General features: G+C 37.8%; 1 protein-coding gene across 1 annotated transcript; it reads right to left on the bottom strand.

Annotated features, from left to right (window-relative positions):
- Window positions 1-1,999: 1,999 nt before the first annotated feature.
- On the bottom strand, window positions 2,000-9,674 carry LOC118279252 (uncharacterized). Its single transcript, XM_035598891.2, has 2 exons — window positions 9,351-9,674; window positions 2,000-2,667 (listed from the first exon to the last, which is right to left on the bottom strand). Exons 1-2 carry the CDS (start codon window positions 9,544-9,546, stop codon window positions 2,045-2,047), a joined length of 819 nt encoding a protein of 272 aa, XP_035454784.2. The 5' UTR covers window positions 9,547-9,674; the 3' UTR covers window positions 2,000-2,044.
- Between the last annotated feature and the right edge of the window lie 605 nt (window positions 9,675-10,279).

The raw sequence follows: 10,279 nt of genomic DNA, 5'->3' as shown, positions 1-10,279 counted from the left end.
ATGATTTAAACACGCGTTGCCGGCGTATCACTTGACTGTGCACCGTTTGCTAGTATTGCGTCAGTTTATTTGTGAACTGGAGTTAGGGATTTAGGATGTCTAGTTATCTACCTAATCTATGGAAAAAACTTGAAGTCCAGAGGTTTAAGGCGTCCAACTCTCATGTAGGAGGGTGTGGGACCTATCAAAGACAAGTATCAGTGTTAGTTTTCCGAGTTATACGTACTTTCTAAGATTATTTAGACACCACTGACTAACAGTGAAGGACTACATCGTGAGGAAATCTGGGCTTATAATTTCTGATTAAAAGTTTGAAATTGCCATTTCTCATTCTTCATCCTTCTCTATGCGAGAAGAGGACTTTTGTCAGCAGTGGTCACTTATAGGCTGTTGATGTAATACAAAATGTTAAACTTATTAAATAGGTAAGTTTTCGTTGTGTCGGTGAGGTTACCGGAGGCCCAGGTACCTCCTTCCCAATCTTTCCAATCCCTAATCCTCCAACAACCCTTAAGTTCCTAACCCCCCAAAAGGCTGGTAATACACTTGTAACGCCTCTGGTGTTTCGGATGTCAATGGGCGACGGTAATTGCTTACCATCAGGCGATATGTGTGCCCGTTTAACGGCTTATAACATAAAAAAATATATCGAGAAGGACCATAGTTCAGGAGTGGATTGTCACAGAATTTTAATATTGACCTTTTTGCCAAATATCACGAACAACTCTGATAATTTTGAAAACAAATGCATCTACAATAGTCCTTTATAGCCGGTGTTAAAGGTTTCCTCAAAAAATAAATGCGGTATTACAAGTTACAGTATAAAGTTCTTCAAAACTAAAACTATAAGAGATGATGGATCGGTTCCATTTGTACCAAGTACTCGGGACACCATGTGTCATCTCACGGTAAACTTTAACCGGGGAAACTAACCGGTACTCGTGTAACAGTTAAACTTTTTAAAAAGAAATGAAATGTGACGTCATAACTATTTCTCGGAAAACCGACGTGAAACAACGCTTGCGTTGTGTTTTGTTGTGTGAGTGAGGTTATCGAAGGCTCAATTATCGCTTAAATTCCTAACTCCCAAAAGGCCGGCCCCAAAACCCCCAAAATGCACTTGTAATTGCGGCGATTGCTTACCATCGGGTGATCCGTCTGCTCGTATAAAAAAAAAGATAAATGATTTTAACTTGACTTGATTTGAGAGACCGCAACAGCGCTCACTGATTAACCTGAAATTTTCAAACTGCGATCTCCAAGAAGCTGGTCAGGCGTGAAGATGAACCCCTTCTTTTGTAAAGGAACATACACCTTATCCCATTATAAACAAAGATTAATTCAGCAAATCTCTTCACTAACACCAGCTCAAAAATGTTAAACTTAAAAGTGTACAATGTACAATAGAGTACTAAATGAATTGGGTCATAAATTCCCAACGGCTATCTTGTACGACTACCTCGAATGGCCATTACAATTGGCCAACTTTAAAAATAGTAAAATGTTTAGAGTTATAAATGTGTGAGAATTTATTGGTATAATTAATTTGAAGCCATAATAGTTGGGTAGCTTATGTTAACTTCATATTATCCTACTAAATTTTATTCATATTTTAAATGAGAAAGATTGTGTTTGTGTCTATGTTTCAAAAAAACAGCTCTTGTAGCTAATCTATACTGAATGTTATATAAAGCTGAAGAGTTTGTTTGGTTGTTTGAACGCGCTAATCTTCTCGGTGCATTTATCGAGGAAGGCTATAGAACATCATAGTATGACAAATAGGAGCCGAGCTATAGGTGAAAAACTATAATATAGATACGAAAGCCCTTTATATACCTAAATCACTGTATCGATTTCAATAATTATTTTATTTTATTATTTTTGTGTTGTATACTCCATTTATAAAGAAAGGTTATTAGGCTATGTAACATCAAGCCACGATTATTAACAGAACGGGTAAAATTGCGCGGAAGCATCTAGTTTCTAAAAAATACATCACTTCAACCAGAACAAAATATATTTCATACTTACTAAGTAAACTACACTAAAGATAATTTAAAACATCATCCACATCACTTCCAGCCTCACTCTTAATTTCAACACAAACAGTCGTCTCATTAACTTTACGTTTCCTACTATAATCATTCTTCTTTTTTTCCTTCCTAACTTCTACTTCTTTCTCCAAATCATCCTCTCCTTCATTCTGTAGAAACTTCTTTAAAACTGTCAATATAGATATTTGAGCGTCAATTCTTTTGTAGACAGGCAACATGTTTAACATAGGGACTAGCGATAAAGCGAAATTAGTGCTGTCTGGTTCACTTTTCGTACTAATTTCTATAGGTTCTGGTGTTACAACTTCTACTTTTTCTGTTTTAGTCTTTAGAACAGGTCTGGTTTCTGAAATGGGGATTTCTTCTATATTTGTATCGACTGTCACTGTTGTGGTATCTTCATCTGTCTTGACTGGTAGGTCTATGTCTTTGTCTTGTGAGGTGTCATCATCGCCGATGTCTACTTCTGATCGAAGGAAGAGAAGGTCATTGTAGTATATGTATTTACGTCTCTTATATGAAACTCCGTATATCCATTTTGGGTCCATTTGTCGGTTTAGTTCTCTGCGGAAGCATGCTCGCAGGTTCCTCCACCGTCTTTGTGCGAGTTCCGCTGTAAACAAAATTAAGATAGTTAATGCATAACTGGAATTCGTTCAAGTGTTTGGTTTATCAAGTCCGACTTCATTATTGCTAATGGTATGGTGCTCAATCTATTGATTGGTTGTTTCGTAATATCAGCTTTAAGGACAATGCCATAGGGTTAATACTAAACTAGATAACCAATTAGAGAACCAATATAAATAGAATAGGGTTAATATTCGTTCACAACAAACTTAACGCTTTGTTAGCAACCTTAGTCATTACCTATATTTTATTATCTTCATCACATACTAAAATACATAACACCAGTAAATTAAAAATTCTACCAATAAAAACGCCTAACAAAACTACAAGAGCAATGTTTTGTAGAATTGCAGAAAAGTACAAAAATAATATTGAACCGCCAGGCGTCGGCTATGAAATAAAAATGTTGATGGAATGCTAATATTAATGTGCAAATTGTGCAATTTCCCGCCCCGCCAGCTCAGTAGATGGAATTGTATGCATCTGTGTGAGTATGAGGTCAACAATTCGAGAGAGGTACTAGTTAGACTTTATTAAAGTAACTATGATTACGGACTTTATTTGACGATGCTAAAACCAGAGTGATCTAGGGCACAAAAATATGTTTCTGAGAAAATTGAGGAAATGCGTTAAGCGTTATTGTTGGAAACGTATGAGCTGTATATTCATTTTTGGTAAAAATGTCACTTAGATCACTCTGGTTTTAGCGTCGTCATATAAACATTCCCGATGATAATGTTCTATGTATTGTAATATGTATGCAACGTCACGCCTTTTACCTCCGAAGAGCTAGGCAGAGGTGCACATTACGGGACGTAATGCCATTGTGAAAATGTATACCCACTTTTCACCATTGTGTTATACCTAACTATAAGTCCCACATAATAGGAGGTGAGCCTATTGCTGGTCACAAATCCAGACTCCGTACTAGTACTGAGAAATTAAAAAAAAACGAAAAAAGCCTTCCGGAGTCGGGAATCGAACCCAAGACCCTAGTAAACCACTTAGCGCTACTTATATTTATTTGTCTGAATTGTAAAAGGTGTACAATAAAGTTTATTATTATTATTCCTCGAACACTAAGTGTTTCTCCCATCTTAGTGGGGTTCTTAGAAAGCACGGGCCGAAGCCAAGTGCGGTCAATTTAGTATAGGTAATCTATGAATTTAAAAATTTTCTGGTTAGGCGACAAGTGTTTAATATGACTGCTTTTTGAAGAAGAAGGTAAGTTGATGGGCTAATATTTAATTCCTTAAGACTATGATGAAGGGTTTTTGGGATTACTCCCGTGGTTGATAGAATGATTGGGACAGTTTTGGTGTGAGTAATCTTCCACTGAGTTTTAATTTCTATTGATAAATCTGTATATTTTGCAATTTTTTCTGAGTGTGTGTTAGTGAGATTATGGGTGTTGCAAATGGCTATATCTATTATGTAAACTAACTTTTTCTGTTTATCGAGCATAGTTATGTCAGGTCTATTGTTGTAGATTGTTTTGTCTGTGATGATAGTCCTGTCCCAATATAATTTAAAATGTTCGTTTTCTAATACTGCTTGTGGTTTGTATTTGTAGTAGGGTACCTTGTCGGAGACTGATTTGGTTTGTATGGCTAGCGACTGGTGAATTATTGCGGCAACTTGATCATGGCGGTGTTTGTAATCAGTCTGGGCTATGGCTCGGCATGCTCCTGTGATGTGCTGTATGGTTTCTGACGCACCATGGCATCGTCTACAGGAGTCGTTGTAATTGGGTCTACGGATGATGTATTTTTGGTAATTAGCTGTGTCGATAACCTGGTCCTGTATGGCAATCATAAATCCCTCCGTTTCAGGGAAGAGTTCGCCTCGCCGCAGCCACGCGTTCGATGCTTTCATATCGACATGAGGTTGCTGCAGGTCGAGGCGATGTCTTCCGTGGAGAGATTTATGTGCCCAGGCTGCTATTTTATCTGATTTGCTAGTTATGTGTTCATTACGTTGACGGTCAGTAGAATGTAGATTAAGTGGAGTATATTTTCTATCTATCTGGGAAATTGCTTTATGAAAAGTACTATTTTGGGACTTGAGCATGAAAAAGTTTCTTAAATTAGTAATCTGCTGATTGTGTAGATTTTGTATGTCTATGAGACCCCGTCCGCCTTCATCTCTCGGTAATGTAATTCTTTGCACACAAGATCTTGGGTGGTGTTTTCTGTTCTTGGTCAAAGATGTATTTATTAGCCGTTGTAACTTAGTAAGATCGGTTTTTGACCAGTTTATGATTCCGAAAGAATAGGTGAGTACGGGGATGGCGAAGGAATTGATGGACTTAATTAAATTACGGGATGTTAACTGCGATCTTATCAACATGTTTAACCTGTGCTTGTATTTAGCGATTAATTTATTTTTAGTGTGTTTTTGATCAATTTGGTAAGTTTGTTCGAAGCCTAAATATTTGTACGTACAATCTTGTGTCATTGGTTCTATTGTCATTCCTGAATCTAGTATGTATGGGTTGGGCTCGATAAGCTGCCCTTTACGAAGGGAAAAGGTTTTACATTTGTCAATGCCAAATGTCATGCATATGTCGTCCGAAAAAGTCTGTGTGAGATCTGCAAGAATGTGGAGTCCAGGTGTACTATTGCTGTAGAGTTTGATGTCGTCCATAAACATTAAATGAGTTAGTTCGAAATCTGGGAAGTCATTACCCTGTATTGTAAGGCCGGCTTTAGAAGAGTTTAAAAGATTTGACAGAGGATTTAACGCAAGGCAGAACCAAAGAGGACTAAGGGCATCTCCTTGGAAAATTCCTCGTCTAATGGGTATAGGATCGGTCTCTACTAGTTTTCCTAATTTTATTTTGGTGTTCCAGTGTTTCATGGACTCTGTCAAGAACTGTATGATGGATGGATGGATTTTATAATGTTGTAAAATGTAGACTAGCCAACTGTGTGGGACTGAGTCAAATGCCTTTTGATAGTCGACGTACATAGTGCAGATATCGTTTTTAAGTTTAACGCTGTGTTTCATGGCTACGGAATCTATTATTAACTGCTCTTTACACCCCTGACTATGTTTGCGACATCCTTTCTGTTCCTCCGAAAGAATGTTATTCTCTGTAATGTGTTTATATATTATTTCTGAGATACAGCCGGTAATTAATTTGTATATGGTTTGAAGACAGGTTATTGGCCTGTATTTAGCTGGATTCATGCGGTCGGAGTCTTTGGGGATCATGTAAGTTAAACCTTGTGTAATGAATTCTGGTATTGATTGAGGGTTTTTAATGAAATTATTGATATGATTGTAGATTGATGGATGTAAATAAGTAAATTTCTTGTAAAAGTAGTTATGAATATTGTCGCTACCAGGGGCCTTCCAGTTATGCGCTTTTGTAATAACGCTGACAAACACTTCTAATGGGATTGTATCTAATAACATATCTGGTAAATTTTGTAGCTTTTGTTTGTCATTGTCAATCCACGCAGCAGCGTGATTGTGTTCTGATGCATTTGACCAAATTTTAGACCAGTATGTATGAAACTGTTCAGGGTTCGGACTGAGATTATCTGATGTTTGTCGACTTTGTGTGTTTGTTGTATCAGTAGCTAAGGTTCTGTAAAACTGTCTTTCACTATTAGTAAATTGTGAGTTTTGGTTTTTACGTTGAGTGCAATCATAATATCTACGGCGTCGGCTAGTTACAGCTGTTAGTTTTTGTTTTAAACTGTCCATAAATTGTTCGTCTGTTGTATTGGGTTCCTCGTAGCTAGAGTGTTTACTGTATTTATGTTTTATTCTTTCGATATGTGTGATTAGGTTTAGATTTCTATTTCCATTAATGTATTGTGTCATTATACCTATCTCTTTGCGAATAATATGTATCTTTCTGTCTAGCCGTTTCAACCAGTTTGGTCTTTTGTCTAATGGTGAGTTTTGTTGTTGTGTTGAGGTAATTGTTGGGTTGTGTTCTTTAATTTTAGACCCGTTGCAGACAGCGGCTGTGTGAGCAGCACAATATACAAGGGCGTGTGTTTTTAAGAAGTCATCTTCGACTGACCCATATTTGGGTAAAACTGTGTTATTTAAGTAGGCAATTATATAAGCCAGCTTTTTGGAGGTTTTTTGTTTAGGGATATAAGGTCGTTTTGTGGGATCGGTGTGTAAATATTTATTGTATGTGTCTTCGAAAGTTTTTGTAATTTTTGTGTCAAGTGTTTCGTCAGCAAAGACTGTATTTGTTGTTTCATCCTGCAATATAGCGTTACCTATTTGTGTGTTATCCTGAGTATCTGGAATTGTTTCATTTAGTTCGCTACTAGATTGTTGGTTGTTGGAGTCTTCAATTGTGTAAGTATGTGGTGTATCGTATTGTGTGTTTTCTATTGTCTGTAAGTTCAGATAGTCTCTTACTTCTCGTTTAATTTCTTCTAACCTATCGTCTGAAATTAGTCTATTGTTAATAATTACTCTACGTTGATCGGCAATACGTTGTTCAGAGACATGTGCGATATTAGGGAATTTCTGTGTTATAATGGTGTGTAGTGGTTTGCGGTAAGCAGTTCTATTGGTTTCTATGTGTGTTATTCTAAAATATTCTCTTATGATTGCTTCGTTTATATCGTCAGTCCACCTTAAGCGAGTATTTGAGTTTACGGAGGTGTGCGCGTGTGTTTCAGTTATAAAAGTTTGTGAAAAACCTAATGTATCCTGAGTGTTATTACTGTTCTGAAGATCAGAACGGACCTCACTTTTTATAGACTCTAATAAGCATTCCGGGAGTAATTTGTTTCTTAAAATTGCTCGTTTCTGGTCTCCTAGTCTTTGTTTAGATATTTTTATTTCTGGAAATTTTTCGCTGAATTTGGAATACAGTGGATCTAAATAGCCCCGGACTTTGGTATCTAAATGTGTAACATAAAGGTAGGTGCGCCAGATGAACTCATTCATTTCTCTTGTCCATCTCAATCGCGCGCGAACTTGGCCAGTGGTGGGTGCAGGATTGATGGCTTCTGCCTCCTGCACAACATCCACGGTTGCTGAGTTGATAGATATGGGTGAGGGAATAGAGGAAGAGTCAGTGTTATAGTTTAAACAAGAAAGGGGAGAAGAAGGAAGTGAGGGAAACAGGGAAGTTGATGAGGATGGTCTGCTGTCGCATTGTTCGGGTGACCCGGTAGGAGCCCGCGGACTCAACTCACTACCACCGATGGTTCGTATGCTGGAACGCCCAGCATCGGCTCCAGGCGTGCCCCGGCGATCGCCCCCGGGAAGCGATCCTATACGTAATTTCTTCTTTGCTCTCGTCTCCATTTCGTCGATGGGTTACTATTGCCACGTTAGCCGCCCAGTAATATTATTTGTGCGTTGCCCGCCCCCCACGTGATCTGGTGTTCGATCGGGACGTGTGGTTAGATTTTAGGGGGCTTATTATTATTATTATTATGTATGTTCTTTACATAATCACGGGACCACAGGGTCCCGGACCTTTGGAAGGCGTACGAGGGGCCGAAGCCAACTCGCAGAGGCCCGTTGAACAATTTTAATCTAAATGTAATGGGACATCAGCCGGCGATTATCCCTGTATGCACTATGGAAGTACACCAAAGGACAATCCCCGGTTGATGCAGGACTATTGTGAGATATGGTAAAAGGAAATGATAGGGATATGGGTGTGGGTGGCTGTGGAATAGTTAACCGGTTAACTATGGGGACTATGGCCCCTGCCCCTGACCAATATTGAAAAATACGGATAAACAGGCAGGGGGTGACTCGCAAACTCAATAGTGGGCCCCGGAAACGGCCGCTAGCATGTAGCAACAAGGGAAGCAACAGAGCTGCTTGAGGAAGGGGGGCATCCCACGGCTATCAGAGCAATCCCGGAAGTACGGTCAAGACCCCTACCAGCATCTTACTGGGATACATCCTTCCCCCAAGTGGAGCACAGGGCAACTCCACTCTTGCGAATCTCCACTCAAACCAGCCGATTAAGGCAAGAGTGAGGTAGGAGAGGCCACTCCGGATAGTCACGAGTACTAACCGGAGTTAAAAAGTAGGGCCTCTCCCGGGAGTCAGGTCCGTGGGGTCGCCACTGCCCAACAGCTCGCCACAAGCTGCCTTGCGGACTTATTATTATTATTATTAAATCGGCAGTCGCACTTGCGACCACTCGACGATAAAATCTCAATATTCAATGTCAAAACTATACAACCCCAGTTGTAGGTGTCAAAATAGTATTTAGAGTAAGGGAATATAAAGCCTAACTCAATACTCAGTGTTACTACTCAAGAGTACGAAATTTCACAATATCAATGTAGATCTATCGGAATTGGAATTGTCCTACATAAACCCTATTATACCTAATATTTGTAAAAACGTTCTACGTGAACAACTACGCTCTTGGTTTACAAATCCAGCCAATAGATGGCGTTGGTTCAAACTTTTTACTGCGCGTCTGTTTGCTATCGACGCAAAATTTAAAGCAAGTTAGACAACAATAAACATTATTTGTTTCCATAAAATATCAATGAAATCTAATACTTTTTAATGGTTACCTTATAAAAAAACAATAACAAACAAACCTTTTATACAAAACACAACTGTCATCTTTTACATCTGTCAAACGATTATAAAAACAAACAAAATAAATTATTGTTTATAAATAAATAAATAAAACAAACATTAACTTACCTTTCTCGGCTTTTTCATCGTCATTATATTTCTCCCAGACATCAGAGAACAAAATACTTGCAACCTCTTCCCACATAACCTTTTTGTAGCTCGCATCGCCATACTTTGACGAGTCGCGCGCATACAAACAAGGGCGCTCTTTTACAGTTTTAATCAACAAATCTGTATCAATCTGAGCCAATTGAGGGTCCAACATGACTTAATAACCTTAGAACTTTAATCTAAAACCTATATATCACAAGAATTTCACTTAAAACTGTTAAAAAATCATGAAATAATGGGAGAATAACACTGCGTGATGTACGGCAAGCCGCGGCGCGACTAAAAGTACGTTTGCAGTGCCACGGGCGGTCGCCGCGCTGTTGCCAGCTCGCTAATGTCAATACGGCAACGCGGCGATTTCATATTAACAGTCATTTTGCGGAGCGAATATTGTTACTCTGTGACATATTAAAATGTATTTTGTATTAAGAAGGAAATAATTGTTACTAAGATAATTAATGAAACGTTTACTGCTTAAAATACGAATGTTTTATAGTTTTTTTTTATCCTATTAATCTACATTGACAAAAGTTTAAAGTTTGTTTACTTTACGGTAGATTTAAGTATTGTAGCTAAATATTAATTACCGCTTTAAAACATTACTATATAATGAACATAAAATTAAAATAATATCTAGTTAATATCAGCCTATTTTTATTAAATTCTTATTAAATCAAAATAACGCCTGCCAAAATTTTGATAGCAATATGTATAAATAATTTATATTGCATTCGTTAAGTGATTAGGCGGCCATGTTATTAATTTTATAAATTCATCTATTTTTAATGGAATGTAATGTACGCCTGAGGACAAACATAGACAATGGAAAACCAATTTATCCAATTAGCTTTTTAACTTACATAATATCAATATTTTTTTACATGACA

This window comes from Spodoptera frugiperda, chromosome 14, assembly GCF_023101765.2.
Source record: "Spodoptera frugiperda isolate SF20-4 chromosome 14, AGI-APGP_CSIRO_Sfru_2.0, whole genome shotgun sequence".
Taxonomy (NCBI): Eukaryota; Metazoa; Arthropoda; class Insecta; order Lepidoptera; family Noctuidae; genus Spodoptera; species Spodoptera frugiperda.
This window is presented reverse-complemented; position numbering and strand designations above follow the sequence as displayed.

Coding starts and splice junctions, on each gene's coding strand:
- LOC118279252 (XM_035598891.2), bottom strand. CDS start 9,546: ATGTTGGACCCTCAATTGGCTCAGATTGATACAGATTTGTTGATTAAA. Junction 2,668..9,350: donor CGATGAAAAAGCCGAGAAAG/GTAAGTTAATGT, acceptor TTTTGTTTACAG/CGGAACTCGCACAAAGACGG.